The 18,211-nt window shown below is 46.4% G+C and overlaps 1 protein-coding gene across 2 annotated transcripts in view; it reads right to left on the reverse strand.

Moving 5' to 3' along the window:
- The window catches only part of LOC147031840 (uncharacterized), a 53,320-nt gene that overhangs the window by 15,716 nt on the left and 19,393 nt on the right, over positions 1-18,211 (reverse strand). For both annotated transcript variants that reach the window (XM_085868258.1, XM_085868251.1), the window contains exons 11-17: positions 15,864-16,004; positions 14,794-14,934; positions 12,328-12,443; positions 10,301-10,339; positions 10,021-10,069; positions 2,241-2,381; positions 1,165-1,305 (exon numbers count right to left, since the gene is read on the reverse strand). In XM_085868258.1, coding sequence (XP_085724384.1) covers positions 1,165-1,305; positions 2,241-2,381; positions 10,021-10,069; positions 10,301-10,339; positions 12,328-12,443; positions 14,794-14,934; positions 15,864-16,004 — 768 coding nt within the window. The remainder of the gene's footprint in view (positions 1-1,164; positions 1,306-2,240; positions 2,382-10,020; positions 10,070-10,300; positions 10,340-12,327; positions 12,444-14,793; positions 14,935-15,863; positions 16,005-18,211) is intronic.

Consider the following 18,211-nt stretch of genomic DNA (forward strand, 5'->3'; position numbering starts at 1 on the left):
CGCACACACATTGATGAATTATCCTTTCTGTGAAACAATGGGATGACTGTTTTCTTCAGTGGTCCGAGGTTCAAACCCAGGTGAGACAGCTTGGAGGTGAGTGTGTGTACCTCGAGGGCCGATACTATCCTGTCAGCCAGACAAATCAGGACAGACATCTTACAAAAATAGGGGCAATAACCCTGGGCGCTCACCTGGTCGTGGCTGGATAAGAAAACCAGGGAACCATTGGTAGGCTTGGATGACCCACAAAATATTTACTGGAGAAGAAAGTAAATACTGTTCGATTTTTTCTTATGCAGTGAACAAAACTTCGATACATCACGTTTGATGAAGGTTGTGGTCAAGTTTCATCAAAATATTATGTCATTTCTGAGAAGAGGGCATACACCTACTTTGGGGGGGGGGGGGGACAACCCACCCACATACAACCCCTTACACCCCACTTTTTCTCATGCCATGAACAAACTTTTCGACATCACGTGTGAGAAGGTTGTGGTCAAATTTCATTGAAACTGTGATTAGTTTCGGAGAAGAAAGCAAACAATATTTGGGGGAAAATCCCCCTCTGTTCACCCCCCTCCCCCCGTAGACCCTTTCTTTTTTAATGCCGTGAGCAAACTTTGGTCCATCATGGGTGTTGAAGGTTGTGGTCAAGTTTCGTCGGAATTGTGTGTGTATTTTCTGAGAAGAAAGCAAATACCTCTTTTCAGGGGAAATTCCCACATAAACTCCCTCCGTAGACCCCCTGAAGGCACGATTTGTTTTATGCCGTGAACAAATTTTGGTACATCATGGGTGTTGAAGGTTGCAGTCAAGTTTCATCGAAATTACGTGTGCAGTTTGAGAAGAATTAAGTGTTTATGGACAGACTTCGCGGTCCCAGAAAATACATGCGTACAAGGTGAGCTCAAAACAGTGTTCTGCTCGACAAACATTGCTAACAAGAACAATCAAAATGGTTCTTGGGAAGGTTTCAATGATGAGGAAAGATAAGAAGAAAAAAATGCTCTGACATGAGATATCATGAAAAACATCGATTATATCAGAAAAGATAAAAAAATATTCATGAAAGCAAAACATTGTCCAGTGGACTCGTGATCATTGCCCACTCTCTTGCAAGCCTTTTGATTTCAGATTCACAATCTGCCTTTGGTAACTCACCTTCCTTCTCAGCAATCCATTTCTCCAGCACCTCAACGGGGACGTTTTCATGAATGAACCCATGCAGCACATTGAGGTGATCGTCTAAGAACTGTTGCAGCACATGTCTGTTTGAGTCAAGGTAAGACTTCACCTTTGCATCTGAGAAACACAAATAGAAGAAATTTGTTAATGTCAATAAACATGCACATGATAAAAAGTGAGATATGCACAGAGAAGGATATCAAGGGTGATGAAGGTTGGGGTCAAGTTTCATTGAAATTCTGTCTACTTTGGAGAAGAGAGCCAATATCTATTTTGGGGGGCCAGAAACCCCCCACCCTACAGACCCCCACGATGAGTGCAAATTTTTTACGCAGACAACAAGATTTGGTACATCACGGGTGATGAAGGTTGTGGGTCAAGTTTCATCGAAGTCGTGTGTTTAGTTTCAGAGAAGAGAGCATGCACTTATTTTGGGGAGTCAAAACACACCCATAGACCACTTTAATGAGTACAGATTTTGATGCGGACGGTACAATTTGGTACATCCTGGATGATAAAGGTTGTGGTCAAATTTCATCGAAATCGTGAGTGCTGTTTTGGAGAAGAGAGCAAATACCTATTTTGGGTGGGGGGGGTCAAAAAATCCACGTAGACCCCTTTTATTGAGCGCAAATTTTGATGCGGTCCATACCCCTTCGTTAGGCATCAGATATGAAGCTTGTAACCAAGTGTTATTGCAATCGTGTGCTTGGTTCCAGCGATATTGACTGAAGTGTTTACAGATTGAATGACATGACTGACTTAATGACTAACCTACTGACACCGCTCGGTTGCGGAAGCTCACCTGACAAAAGTCCAAGAGAGATAAAAATGTGTTCTGCGAGACGAACAATGCCAGCAAGAACAATCAAAATGGTTTCAGGATAAGTTTGAATCATGAAGAAAAATTCAAAGGAAAAAAATCCTTATTGCACAAGAGATGAGAATAAATATCATGAAAACAATTTATTGTCTGGTGGACCGATGTGTTTATTGCCCAATCTCTCCCAAGCCTCTTGATCTCGGCTTCAAAGTCTGTCTTTGGTACTCACTTTCCTTCGCAGTAATCCAGCTCTCCAGTGTCTCATTGGGGATATTGTCATGAACGAACTCACGCAGCACACTCAGGCGAGAGTCAACGTACTCATCCAACACATGTTTGTGTGAGTCAAGGTAGGCTTTCACGACTGCATCTGAAAAAAACAAAAAGGAGAAATTTGGGAACATTAACAAACATGCACATGATACAAAGAAAGATAAGTACGGAGCAGGACCATAGAATACCAACCATAAGAAAGGGTGCAGCTGCACCACTCTGCCAATCTAGAATTGATTAGACAATGGTGTTATAAGTGGAACACAACCTTCAATCCTGGAAAATTTCGCACACTGTCCCTCTGGAAGGATAAAACCCAATTATCTATTGTCATAATTAGCCACTGAAAGAGGTTCAGTCTCTGGAGCACCGAAACCTCAATATCAGCCCTGACTTCTCCTGGGATGACCATGTCACAAAGCAGGCCTCAAAAGTCTACCGCAGACTGGGCATTCTCCATAAAGTCTTTCCTTGGAAATTCAGAGCGACTCGGTTTACAAGGCCTTTGTCTGTAGTTCAATGGAGACTGCTCTCTCTTATGAGCTGGTACCCCAAGATCACATCTGTCTCTCCTGGATTCTGCGGAATGTAAAGCTCAAAATTTTGGTATGTCCTGCAATGAGGCCAAGCCCAGTGTGTGTTGCTTGCACCTTGTATACAGGTCTGTGGTCTGCTTTTCCATCTTTTCAACAAAATTGCTCTCTCTCTCTCTCTCTCTCTCTCTCTCTCTCTCTCTCTCTCTCTCTCTCTCTCTCTCTCTCTCTCTCTCTCTCTCTCTCTCTCTCTCTCTCTCTCCCTCTCTCTCTCTGTCTCTCTCTTTCTCCCTCTCTATCTCTCTCTCTCTCTCTCTCTCTTTCTCTCTCTCTCTCTCTCTGTCTCTCTCCCCTCTCTCTCAATCCTCCATTTCCTCCAGCAACTTCAAGATTCACGAGTTTTTCAAGGCATCCCCTCACCGTTAAACTTTCAAATTCCAAGCTGACTGTTCACCGAAACTCTTTTCTTCCTAACTTTTCCCAGTAATGGAATCACCTTCCAGAGGCAGTTCTTTCCCACTCTTCCCTCCAAGGTGTCAAGCAAAGCAGTGTGCCACCATTTCACCTCATCCCTTCTCCTGACCATGATCTTTATTATCCCCATTGGCCCTTCCTAACCCAATCATATTACTTGCTTTGTTAATGCATTTCCTCCATTCCCTGCTGTTCTTTTCCTGTTCGTTCATCCCCTTACTGATTGTTACATGTTGTTGTCCGACCAGCCCACTGTCTGTTCAACATTGGTCTTCCACGGGCCTCGTTCATGGAGTAAAGAGGAAAAGCAACCCAAAAACATCCATCCATCCATCCATTAGGACCGTACTCTGTGCAGAGCATTTGTGCTGCCTATGGTGTCCGGTGAGCGGTGAGGCACGGAGAGTCGTGAGGGCTGCCGTAACTCTGTTTATTGCGTATCCGGATGTGCACCACTGAAGACTACCACACGCCTCTCGCGGCGCGAACACCTATATGCCTTGCGGACACGTGACTACCAAAACCACTCCTTCACGTCCCCGCATAGTGCCTTGCCCGCGTATGCCAATACACCACATTCCTCCCTCCTAAAAACATGATTATAAAATGGCAATCATAATGATAAGCATAATAGGCAAAACATACTACGGCACAAAAGAAAATGGGCTTCATCTGCACAACCTGTCACAATAATGCCGTCGATATAATCTGGCCCACAATTCAGCCCTCTATCCCCATCACAACATATATCGTGTTGGCGCGAGCGAGTTGAAACCCAAATGCAGTGGACAGGTGCTCGAGTACTGATTCGCACGACGAACCCAATGATGTTTGCAGATTACACTAACCATGGCCGTTTTAAAAATATAAAGAAGCAAGTCAGGGAGCACAGTATCACTATGCAGCAGAAGTGCCCCCAGGCGGCCCATGCTCACACGCCATCCGGCGAGGTCGCGGTGACACGCCGAGACAAACCTCCCGCGCCCCCTGGCCGACAAGCTTTGTTTGTCAAAGCTTGCCAAGCTTGCCCGTCCTTGCCCATATGACAAGCTTGCTCATCCCCCCACGGACAGAAACAGGTAAACACGCTGAGTCTGCCAGACATGAGGGTGTCGCCGCTGGCGCAGAGCAGCAGGTGCGGCGGCCTTGGGAAGATAACGGCCCGGCCCTCGTGCGAGAGTAACGGGAGGGGTGACGCTGTACCCCGAACCGCCCCCCCCCCCCATCGACTCGGACCAGTCGGCTCTATTACCCGCCGTTCCACACCAAAACCATGCATCAAATCCAGCCGAGACTTCAACGCACGTCCATGCAGACGAACAGCGTTGACTGGATATATATCAGGGTCATATAACAGCAAAAACATCGTCTGCGCAGATGCAAACTTCCCTTCACGTACAGCGCGTTTCCCCAGTATAATCCCCACACATGAGATGGCAGCGAACAGCGGACTGTCCTCGAAGCCGGATATCAGAAAGACCTCTTTATTCGCAACGATCGTCCGCAAGTTCTTCACATCATATTGATCATATTGGTCATCATATTGATCATATTGGTCATCATATTGATCGATCTCAACTAAACACATTATGCTCGCACGCGGACTGTCGGCATTTGCTTTAACAACGCCAAGCTGAATCACTCGTGCTGCGAGAATCAAATACACAACACTTCGCAATTTATGAACCACATTGTGCGTACGCCTCTTGGTTGCCACGACGTTGAGGTGACTTGCTTGCCGGTCTCCATCTGAACGTCGCAGAGGCCACCGTCGATGTTCGTGTTCCGCGAACTTCTTGAATGCGACGGGCTCGCTCCAATCCCCCGTTGAAATCGCCTGAACGACACGGGTGTGCACTGTATCATGAGCGCAGCAGAAGCGCGAGAGCCCGTCACAGCTGGCATGGCCCCCGTTGCTCCGGAACCGTATATCGTAGTTGCCGGAATCAATGACCGGAAACCCATATTGCATCGTCGCGGCTCCTGCCGCTGGAACCTCGCCCTCGGGTCTCGAGGGAGGCCCGGGCCCAAACGGAGGTACGTGCCCCGAAGGAGGCACAGGTGCACCTGGAGGTACGAACTCCGAAACAGGAACCTCCTCCTCCTCCCGCTGACACTCTAATCGGCCTGGCACGGGACGCCCAAGGCCACTGGCTGGCGCCATCCAGTCTAGCCTGAGGCTAGCCAGCCAGTCCGTGCCCAAAAGGGCGGGCCCCTCCCCTTGTACCACAAGCAATGAGAGGAGGGCGCTTTGACCTTGGTAGACCACCGAGACGTCTGTCACAGCAAGTGGTGCAATCGCTTCGCCGGTGTACGTGCACAGCGAAAAGGTCGTCTTGACCAGATGAACACCACGGAGGTCACGAGCGGTCCGTTCGCCCATGACCGACACTGCGGCCCCGGTATCAACTTGAAACACGATCGGTTCCCCATTCACCTCGACCTCCACTATTATTGGTCTTGTCACCTCCGGACCAATTGAAAACAGGCTCAACATTGGTTGCATTTCCTGCTCCGGGCCGCCGGGATCGCTATGCCCAGGCTGCAGGCCGCTCTCCAGGTCACTGGGGTCGTCCCGCACCTCGCTATCCAAGACCTTTATGGCGGCCCCCGCCATTCGACAAACATGCTTCAGATGTCCCACCTTGTGACAATGCAAACACACGGTGTTCTTATACGGGCACACCCGCCGCAGATGCTGTCTTCCACATCCCCAGCACCCCTGTGTGTTCATCTCGCTGCCCGCGCGGCCGCGCTGCGGCGTGCGGCCACGGCCCGCACCGAAAGGCGTGCGCGTGGCCTGGGGAAACTGGGTCATCGCGTGGACCCCGGGGTCACCTGACATGCCCCAGCTGGAATCACCCCTCACGTTCTGGCCGGCGATGGCGCGGACATCTGTGAGTGTCTGCTCGACAGCTGAAGCAGTCTCGACCGCCGAGTGGAATGTAACGTCGACACTTCGCATTCGCAGAATCCCCGACACCATCTTCGCATCTTGCATCCCAGAAATAAAGTGATCTCTGAGTCGAGCTGGACGCTCCTCTGTCGTGAACTTGCAAGCCATGGCCGAATGCTTCATCCGCGCCATGAAATATGCTACGCGCTCTTCCGCAGCCTTCGCGAGGTGATCGAACTGGTATCGAGCCAGCTGCACTGACTTCTCCGGCGCCATGTGGGCTTTCATCTTCTCTACCATGTCCTGAAACGACAGCCCGTCATCACTGGGCTTGTCTATCGCCACTAAATCACTCAGCAGTTGATAATGCTCCGCCGACAGCGAGGCGAGCAAGATCGACTTCTGTTTGCTCTCGTCGACCACATCATTCGCGTGGAAATAGCACCCCAATTGTTCTAAAAACAATTCGAAGTCGTCTCCGACGAAAACGGGCACTCGTCCGTGCGCCGTGCCCCGACCTTCCACCATCCTCGAGCCGCCCTGCCGTTCACTCGACGCGAATTCGCAGGCGACGGCGAGATGTCTGGCTGCAGGACTCGACCCGCACCGAAGACTGTGCGTGCGGCTGCGGGTACGCGAAACTCGCGATGCGCCTCCCTAGGATCCTCGCGAGGTGATCGAACTCGAACCGCGCTTGCTGCGCTGATTTTCCCGGCGCTCCGTGTGCCTCACAATCCAATTGCTCCGGCAACGACTCCAAGTCAATACCGAGGAAAGCAGGCACTCTGCACACGTCGATCCAAAACAGACTCGTCGCCAGTGTGGTGTCCGGTGAGCAGTGAGGCACGTCGAGTCGTGAGGGCTGCCGTAACTCTGTTTATTGCGTATCCGGATGTGCACCACTGTAGACTACCACACGCCTCTAGCGGCGCAAACACCAATATGCCTTGCGGACACGTGACTACCAAAACCACTCCTCCACGCCCCCACAACGCTCCCCACATTGTGCCTTGCCCGCGTATGCCAATACACCACACTGCCGAAGCAGTTTCCTTGGCGATTGGGCATAATTCTGGATGGGTCGCCACTCCAACACAGTATACCAGCAAGCTGGCACTCATTTTGCCGACCTCGGAAGGATGACAGGTCGAGTTAACCCCACCTGGTATTAATTCAACAACTGAGCAGTATTTGAAGTCAGGACCCTCGGATCCAAAGCCCACCACCCCAACCACAAAGCCAACACCAGGCATGAAGTCAAAAAACATGTTCTGCATGCAACGCTCAATTTGGATTATTTCTGTGTGATCACACAAAATGTTATTATATTTTCTTCACAAACTTTGATAATATGCTGTACGCAGGCAATAATTATCTGAGCAAAGACCTTGCCCGGCACTGAGAGCAGCATCACCCTGAGGTAGTTGTTGCAGTCCTGGCGATAACCCTTCCCTTTTTAGAGAGGGACAAGAAGGCCCCTCTTCCAGTCAGTTGGAATGATGCTTATGTTCCATCTCGGAGCGGGAAAGTGCAAGGCGCAGGCTAGACCCATTTTGTACCAGCCAGGTATGTCAAGAGACATAGAATCAGGTGTTGCTGAGTATGGGGTCTGTGCCAGATTTCGGCCTGCCAATCAGAAAGAGCCACTCATCCCGCACAGTGTCACTGATCGCCCATGGCAGAAGCTGGGTGCCGATATATTTCACTTCGGTGGAAAAGACTATCTCATCCTGGTGGACGACTTCTCAAAATTTCCTGAAGTATCACAGCTAAATGGGCTCACAGCTACCGCGGTAATCCCAGCAATGAAAGTGAACTTTTCCTCCCATGGCATACCGGAGGAGGTATTCGTCGACAATGTTCCCTTTGGTATTGCAGAAATGAAGGATTTTGGAGACATATGGGGCATAATGTTCTCAACCTCATCCCCAACATATCCACAACCCAACGGTCAAGCTGAGCGTGTGATTCAGACAATGAAACAGGCTTTGTGAAGGGCACATGAAGACGGTAGACATTCAACTCGCAATCCTTGCCCACCGCAACTCTCCTATGAGCAGGACACTCTCTCCAGCTCAACTCTTGATGAACAGGAGGCTAAGGGATAAATTACCTGTTTACAGTGAAAGCCTGTCATGTCAGATACTTGTCAGCAGCTCCGGGACAGTCAGAAGCAGTCCACCAAATTCTATAATTCTAATGGAGGGATGAAACTTCGAATAGAGCTCCAAGTAGGTGATGCTGCCAACATCAATACCAGACAGGGCTGGGTACCTGCAGTTGTATCCAGCAAAGTTTCCACACCAAGATTGTACCCAGTTACCACGGCCAACAGTAGAATCCTACCACCGCAACACGGGACAGGTGCGCAAATCTCCACCTGAGCCAGTGACCATTCTACCACTTCCGGACGTTGGAGAATTAAACATTCCTCTGGAAGAAGCTCAGAGCACCGTGGACATGGTACAAACACCATCTTCAAGTGCTGAGAAATCAACTCAATTTCCTCAACCTCCGAGCCGCAGATCACAGAGCGCCAGCGCCATGCTTCAAAGGCTGAAGGAATACGTTGTATCACAATCATATAGCGTGGCTTTTGAGTATTCGTCAACTGGTTATAGTTTATTTTTGTTATTTTTTATGGAACATAAACCTGCTTTTGCTATTTTCAGTCTTTCTCTTCATACTGAAAGGGGAGATGTAATGAAATTGTGAATTATATGCTTGGTTGATTGGCTGTATTCCTCAGGCCTGTACATGTGTGTGCATGCGCCAATATATCCGGCAGTTGCTCCACGCAAGGTGATCCTATTCATGTCCATCGTCATTCTACCAGTCAATGCATTGATCTCCCCCAAGACTTGAAGAGGATCTCACCTGGGCAGTAATGAACCACAGACTCGAGCGCGGCATGGAATGCCTCCTCCACAGTGTGATCACTCACCTCGGTGGGAGCCTATCTCGAAACCAGGGAAATGACACCCAAATAGTGACGAATTCTCAGCCTCATAATGCACTCGTTGACCGGTATTACCTCAATTATCATCGGAGTCTGCATCGTGGACACAGTTGCAGCAACTCCTTGGGCATGGTAATCATCAGAGCGACCTGACCAGTCGGTGTAACAAGCCACCGTGATCTCACCACTATCCGATCTCAGAACCTCAGAAAGTGCTACAACACTGATGTTTAAACGCTGGAGCTCACATGATAGCAGAGACAGGTGATGATCCTCTCTTATGGAAAGGACAGTCCAGGCACCCAACCCGAATGGACCGCCTTACGTTAACCCGAGGAGACCGTTGTCTGATAGATGACACCTCAGCACCACTCTGACACACACAACTGCAATCCAACTCAGAAAGGTAATTACCCTGTGATTTTACTCCCATCATCAAGGAATGGGGATCCCGAAGGCTTTGCTCCAATCCCGTTATCTCGTGAACTGCCCTGAGTAGATACTCCCACGGAGTGTGTTTTCAGTTGTCTGCGTTTTTTATGTTTTGTGGAATGAAGTGTTTTTCGGTGGCCGGTGTGCAATCCTACCACCAACCCCCTTGAAAAAGGTCACCCAAATGCAAGAGGACATCCGCAGATGCAGTTGGGCATCAGATATGGATCGTCATTGGCTCACAAGGAGCTCTTCCGTGGTTTGATTTGTTTTGTATGAAGAGTCGCATCCAAAAGGGTGTTTGCACACTTGCACTCCAGTAATGATTGATTTTAAGAAAAGTCAATAGTTCAGTGGTAAATGAGACATTCATGCAACAGAAGCACAATTTGTGACTTGTTTTGTTCAAACTGTGATAAGTTTGAGTAAAACCCATCCTTACCAATGTTTTCATGTTGCAGCAACTCCATTTCAGCAGCTACTTTTTGGATCTGTAAAAGAAAATAAAAACATAAAAGAAAAAAGAATTGAATAAATTCATTCCAGAAGACGTCATCAGGATAACTTACACCAAAGCGATAACCACAAGTTTGAAACGCTCACAGAGACTCACAGCCTCAGGGGCCAACAGACAAAAGATCTATCATGACAGTTCAGGGGTAAATTAAACCGTATTGGTTCGCAGTTAAAACATCATTATCTCCACATTCACACAAACTTACTTCTGGTTCCTCCACATAATTTGCCTTCTTCAAAGCAACCTGAAAGAGATGACAAGAAGTGATATAACACATTAGTTACAATGTGGGAAAATGAGGAAAATATACTCTCTCGATGTGTCATCATGCACAATGTTTATACCGAATGATACAGAAGTCTATGTCGTAGCTAAATCACAGAAATAAGAACTTTACATAGACAGGGGATAAAAAGGAGAATAAGTAGACCATTACATGGACACAGCACAAGTGAATCGAGTTTCGTGGTAGGAAGTGGAAGAGGGAGAATTTGTTTTGAAGTATAAAGAGTGAGTGAGAACAGGAGTGGGGAGGGTTGGTGGTCAGTGATGGGTATCAGGATGAGAATTGGGGAAATAAAAAGGAATGGAAAAAACAATGATTGGAATTTTAGAACCTCCTCAACTTTGCCTCAAGATGGTTTTCCCCAATATTTTTGATGAGATTTCTGATGACCATTATCTGTCACAAATGACACATTATTGATTCAGTGCAATTACATCGATGATGGAATCTTCTACAAGAATGATATGGGGACTGTAAGTCCAAATAAAAATCATCTTTTATCGAAACAGAAATAAAGGACGTGATTTCAGATGCAGGAGCATCTCCTCATCCGTTTGCTGTCATTCTTCTTCTATGTGTCCCTCCGTCATATCCCTCAACCCTGCTGTATTTTTCACAATATTTTGTTCTATCTCGCTCTCTCATAAGGTGTTCCAGCTCCCAGAAAGTGAAAGGAAGACACAGAAATTATACCACAAGCTTGTCCCTCTTTTTCCTTGCAAAGAAAACTTTTCCTGCAACTTATCCTAAATTGCTGAGTATCCACCCTATGGGTGGTCTTGTTCGAAGCATGCAACACATTATTCTGATGCATACCTTTATTTGAGCGGTGGACAGGCAAGTGACAGCTCCTTATAGGAAAAATAAATAACTTGGTGTATGTGCCTGAAGGAAAAATGTACCAACTGCTGATAATTCTAAACACCTCAGCACACTGAAAAAGTGAGGACAGGAATACTGCACTGTAAATGGTGGAGATGTGTACTGCCCACCCCCCTTCCCCTCCACCTGGAGGCGGCACTCCATGTTGCACATTTACATGGAGAATTTGCCCTCACCCAACTAACCCCCTCAAGACCACTGGCAAAGATAAAAACACCCTCTAGATGATTTTGGGTGATGCTGATCCTCTGCAGCAGGTCTGGATGTAATTGGACCAGAACTGCAGGAGAAGTAGCCCGACAAACAAATCCACAACCTCACAAACACCGGTCCATGAATTACAGTGAGGAAAAAGCCACGTGCCAAGTTTCAGTTGAATATGTCAAAGGGTATGAGGAAAAAGTCTGAAAAACCTCAGGTGGTATGGACAGACGATGAGATGGAGTGCAAAGCTCGAGTCTCCCCCGGTGAAACCGGTTGGGGAAGAATAATGAATCCGTGTTGAAATGCTAAGGCAAATAATTGAAATAATTCCATACTCTCGGCAAAGATGCCATAATACATCGCTAAGGTACCAAATGGGGAGATTGCAAAATCGCAGATAGAACTGCTTCACTTTGCGTCACACATTAAGAAATGTACTGCATTGTAGAGTGGCTCAGAGGTATTGTAAAATTGTCACTTAGAAGTTAAAGTAGACGTTATTCATCGAATGGATGCTGATGAATGTACCCTTGATGTTGCTGGGTTATTTAGTTTGTCTCAGGTGACAGTGTGTACTAACAATAAAAATGTCAATATTCAAAAAGAAAGAAGAGGTACGGCCAACTTTGACCACTTCTGGAATGATTTTATTTAAATAAGTCTGGTAATTGTTTTTTTTAATTTATCAATACGTTTGTGTATTTGAATACAACTGTCAAGAATCAAAAATTAATATCAAAATCAAGGAGATTATCACATGAAAAAATGAAACATAATCCGTGAAGTAGCAATGCCAGGAAGACGTCCCCAACGTAAACCGGGGCATTTCTGAATAATCGGTAATCCAATGTCATGCTTACCACGGCATGGTCCTCAAAGTTTGCGTGTCGGTGCTTGACCTCATGAAACTCATTTGACTCAACCACCTCCTCATTGTCAGCACCCTCAACATTTTCAATTTGATTGAGAGCACATCCTGGAAAGAAGAGGCAGAATCAACATAAAACAGATTTGGTGACAGAAAAATATCAATGGACAGAATAATGTGTGTGTGTGTGTGTGTGTGTGTGTGTGTGTGTGTGTGTGTGTATGTGTGTGTGTATGTGTGTGTGTATGTATGTGTGTGTGTGTGTGTTTGTGTGTGTGTGTGTGTGTGTGTGTATGTGTGTGTGTGTGTATGTGTGTGTGTGGATGTGTGTGTGTGCGTGTGGATGTGTGTGTGTGTGTGTATGTGTGTGTGTGTATGTGTGTGTGTGTGTGTATGTGTGTGTGTGTGTGTGTGTGTGTGTGTGTGTGCACGTGTGTGCACGTGTGTGCACGTGTGTGTGTGTGTGCTCGCATTGAGGTGTGTCAATTGTGTGGGCGTCAATTTCAAACATAAGTCTTCTTCTTCTTGGTAATCCAGTTGTTCGTATACCATGTCCTCGAGTAAGAGGTCAAGGGCTCTTTGACCTCTTAAACGTCCCACCAGGAAATCACCAATTTGATTTTTCGAAACGGATGGAATCGCCAGTGAGGACTGAGGACATTGATCGAGCAATGCTATCTGCTGCTATCAGCGAGGGGAAGCTGATATTTGGGGCATGAACCCTTCGTCAGAACAAAAAAGCCTAAAACAGTTGCACATTAACCCTCAAGAGGAAGACCAGCTGTGCATTTGACAGTGTATGCTCAGGATGAGAATCAAAGCAGTCTGGACAGTTCAGTGGTAAATGTGTGACCTCTCCACAGCCCTGGTAGACATGGAGAAATTTATGAATGGGGGATTCGGTTCAACAAAGGAGAAAGGAAAAATGGTGGAGAAAAAAACAACAAACAGATCTGAAACAGTGTTGGACAGCAATCAAGAAATGTAAGTTTCTGAATGGATACTAAAGGTATTTATATTTTCAAATCAAACAAAGCAGTCGTCTTCTTCATTTGTCAGGAGTGCAAGGCTGCGGAGTGGCATCATTGGCTGACGGCACCGATGCACCGCTGATGTATGCAGTGCCCCTTCAGGATACGACAGGAATTTTGAATTTGTTCAGGGTTCCAGCGTACTCACAGGATACCTTGCATACTCTTCATGAAGGTACCATGGGATATTTTACATCCACAAATAAAAGAAATGCTCGCAGATGGGACACTCGTTAAACGTCAATCCAAGGGTCCGCACACACATTGATGAATGATCCTTTCTGTGAAACAATGGGATGTCTGTTTTAGAAGTGGGCCGAGATTCAAACCCAGGCAAGGCAGCTTGGAGGTGAGTGTGTGTACCTCGAGGGCCGAGACCATCCTGTCAGCCAGACAAACCAGTACAGACATATGACAAAAATAGGGGCAATACCCCTGGGCGCTCACCTGGTCGTGGCTGGATAAGAAAACCAGGGAACTATTGGTAGGCTTGTATGACCCACAAAATATTTAATGGAGAAGAAAGTAAATACTGTTCGATTTTTTCTTATGCAGTGAACAAAACTTCGATACATCACGTTTGATGAAGGTTGTGGTCAAGTTTCATCAAAACGGTATGTCATTTCTGAGAAGAGGGCATACACCGACTTTGGGGGGGACAACCCACCCAAACCCACCCCCATACAATCCCTTACGCCCCACTTTTTCTCATGCCATGAACAAACTTTGGGACATCACGTGTGATGAAGGTTGTGGTCAAATTTCATCGAAACTGTGTTTAGTTTCGGAAAAGAAAGCAAACAATATTTGGGGGAAAATCCCCCCTCCGTTCACACCCCCTCCCCCTGTAGACCCTGATTTTTTTAATGCCGTGAGCAAACTTTGGTCCATCATGGGTGTTGAAGGTTGTGGTCAAGCTTCGTCGGAATTGTGTGTGTATTTTCTGAGAAGAAAGCAAATACCTCTTTTCAGGGGAAATTCCCGCATAAACTCCCTCCGTAGACCCCCTGAAGGCACGATTTGTTTTATGCCGTGAACAAATTTTGGTACATCATGGGTCTTGAAGGTTGCAGTCAAGTTTCATCAAAATTACGTGTGTGCAGTTTGAGAAGAATTAAGTGTTTATGGACAGACTTCGCGGTCCCAGAAAATACATACGTACAATGTGAGCTCAAAACAGTGTTCTGCTCGACAAACATTGCTAACAAGAACAATCAAAATGGTTCTTGGGAAGGTTTCAATGATGAGGAAAGATTAGAAGAAAAAAATGCTCTGACATGAGATATCATGAAAAACATCGATTATATCAGTAAAGATAAAAAAAAATATTCATGAAAGCAAAACATTGTCCAGTGGACTCGTGATCATTGCCCACTCTCTTGCAAGCCTTTTGATTTCAGATTCACAATCTGCCTTTGGTAACTCACCTTGCTTCTCAGCAATCCATTTCTCCAGCACCTCAACGGGGACGTTTTCATGAATGAACCCATGCAGCACATTGAGGTGATCGTCTAAGAACTGTTGCAGCACATGTCTGTTTGAGTCAAGGTAAGACTCCACCTTTGCATCTGAGAAACACAAACAGAAGAAATTTGTTAATGTCAATCAACATGCACATGATAAAAAGTGAGATATGCACAGAGAAGGATATCAAGGGTGATGAAGGTTGGGGTCAAGTTTCATTGAAATTCCGTGTGTACTTTGGAGAAGAGAGCCAATACCTATTTTGGGGGGTCAGAAACCCCCCCTACAGACACCCACAACGAGTGCAGATTTTTACGCAGACAAGCTTTGGTACATCACGGGTGATGAAGGTTGTGGGTCAAGTTTCATCGAAGTCGTGTGTTTAGTTTCAGAGAAGAGAGCATGCACTTATTTTGGGGAGTCAAAACACATCCGAAGACCACTTTCTTGAGCGCAGATTTTGATGCGGACGGTACAATTTGGTACATCCTGGATGATAAAGGTTGTGGTCAAATTTCATCGAAATCGTGAGTGCTGTTTTGAAGAAGAGAGCAAATACCTATTTTGGGTGGGGGGTCAAAAAATCCACGTAGACCCCTTTTATTGAGCGCAAATTTTGATGCGGTCCATACCCCTTCGTTAGGCATCAGATATGAAGCTTGTAACCAAGTGTTATTGCAATCGTGTGCTTGGTTCCAGTGATATTGACTGAAGTGTTTACAGATTGAATGACACTGACTGACTGAATGACTAACCTACTGACACCGCTCGGTTGCGGAAGCTCACCTGACAAAAGTCCAAGAGAGATAAAAATGTGTTCTGCGAGACGAACAATGCCAGCAAGAACAATCAAAATGGTTTCTGGATAAGTTTGAATAATGAAGAAAGATTCAAAGGAAAAAAATCCTTATTACATGAGAGATGAGAATAAATATCATGAAAACAATTTATTGTCTGGTGGACTGATGTGTTTATTGCCCAATCTCTCCCAAGCCTCTTGATCTCAGCTTCAAAGTCTGTCTTTGGTACTCACTTTCCTTCGCAGTAATCCAGCTCTCCAGTGTCTCATTGGGGATATTGTCATGAACGAACTCATGCAGCACACTCAGGTGAGAGTCAACGTACTCATCCAACACATGTTTGTGTGAGTCAAGGTAGGCTTTCACCACTGCATCTGCAAAAACAAAAAGGAGAAATGTGGAAACATTAACAAACATGCACATGATAAAAAGAAAGATAAGTACGGAGCAGGACAATAGAATACCAAACATAAGAAAGGGTGCAGCTGCACCACTCTGCCAATCTAGAATTGATTAGACGATGGTCTTATAAGTGGAACACAACCTTCAATCCTGGAAAATGTCCCATACTGTCCCTCTGGAAGGATAAAACCCAATTATCTATTGTCATAATTAGCCACTGAAAGAGATTCAGTCTCTGGAGCACCAAAACCTCACGATCAGCCCTGACTTCTCCTGGGATGATCATGTCACAAAGCAGGCCTCAAAGGCCTACCGCAGACTGGGCATTCTCCATAAAAGTCTTTCCTTGGAAATTCAGAGCGACTCGGTTTACAAGGCCTTTGTCTGTATCTCAATGGAGACTGCTCTCTCTTATGAGCTGGTACCCCAACATCACATCTGTCTCTCCTGGATTCTGTGGAATGTAAAGCTAAAAATTTTGGTATGTCCTGCAATGAGGCCAAGCCCAGTGTGTGTTGCTTGCACCTTGTATACAGGTCTGTGGTCTGCTTTTCCATTTTTTTCAACAAAATTGCTCTCTCTCTCTCTCTCTCTCTCTCTCTCTCTCTCTCTCTCTCTCTCTCTCTCACTCTCTCTCTCTCTCTCTCTCTCTCTCTCTCTCTCTCTCACTCTCTCTCTCTCTCTCACTCTCTCTCTCTCTCTCTCTCTCTCTCTCTCTCTCTCTCTCTCTCTCTCTCTCTCTCTCTCTCTCTCTCTCTCTCTCTCTCTCTCTCTCTCTCTCTCAATCCTCCATTTCCTCCAGCAACTTCAGGATTCACGAGTTTTTCAAGGCAACCCCTCACTGTTAAACTTTCAAATTCCAAGCTGACTGTTCACCGAAACTCTTTTCTTCCTCACTTTTCCCATTAATGGAATCACCTTCCAGAGGCAGTTCTTTCCCACTCTTCCCTCCAAGGTGTCAAGAAAAGCAGTGTGCCACCATTTCACCTCATCCCTTCTCCTGACCATGATCTTCATTATCCCCATTGGCCCTTTCTAACCTAAACATATTACTTGCTTTGTTAATGCATTTCCGGCACTCCCTGCTGTTCTTTCCTGTTCGTTCATCCCCTTACTGATTGTTACATATTGTTGTCCGACGAGCCCATTGTCTGTTCAACATTGGTCTTCCACGAGCCTCGTTCATGGAGTAAAAAAGAAAAGCAACCCAAAAACATTCATCCATCCATCCATCCATTGGGACCATACTCTGTGCAGAGTATTGGTGCTGCCTAAGCAGTTTCCTTGGCGATTGGGCACAATTCTGGACGGGTCGCCACTCCGACACAGTATACCAGCAAGCTGGCACTCATTTTGCCGACCTCGGAAGGATGACAGGTCGAGTTAATCCCACCTGGTATTAGTTCAACAACTGAGCAGTATTTGAACTCAGGACCCTCGGATCCCAAGCCCACCACCCCAACCACTAAGCCAACACCAGGCATTAAGTCAAAAACATGTTCTGCATGCAACGCTCAATTTGGATTATTTCTGTGTGATCACACAAAATGTTATTATATTTTCTTCACAAACTTTGATAATATGCTGTACGCAGGCAATAATTATCTGAGCAAAGACCTTTCCCGGCACTGAGAGCAGCATCACCCTGAGGTAGTTGTTGCAGTCCTGGCGATAACCCTTCCCTTTTTAGAGAGGGACAAGAAGGCCCCTTTTCCAGTCAGTTGGAATGATGCTTATGTTCCATCTCGGAGCGGGAATGTGCTAGGCGCAGGCTAGACCCATTTTGTACCAGCCAGGTAGGTCAAGAGACATAGAATCAGGTGTTGCTGAGTGTGGGGTCTGTGCCAGATTTCGGCCTGCCAATCAGAGAGCCACTCATCCCGCAGAGTGTCACTGATCGCCCATGGCAGAAGCTGGGTGCCGATATATTTCACTTCGGTGGAAAAGACTATCTCATCCTGGTGGACGACTTCTCAAAATTTCCTGAAGTGTCACAGCAAAATGGGCTCACGGCTAGCGCGGTCATCTCAGCAATGAAAGTGAACTTTTCCTCCCATGGCATACCGGAGGAAGTATTCGCCGACAACGTTCCCTTTGGTATTGCAGAAATGAAGGATTTTGGACACAAATGGGGAATAATTTTCTCAACCTCATCCCCAACATATCCACAACCCAACGG

Source organism: Eptatretus burgeri, chromosome 2 (assembly GCF_056783735.1).
Source record: "Eptatretus burgeri isolate ZD-2024b chromosome 2, Ebu_testis_v1, whole genome shotgun sequence".
NCBI lineage: Eukaryota > Metazoa > Chordata > Myxini > Myxiniformes > Myxinidae > Eptatretus > Eptatretus burgeri.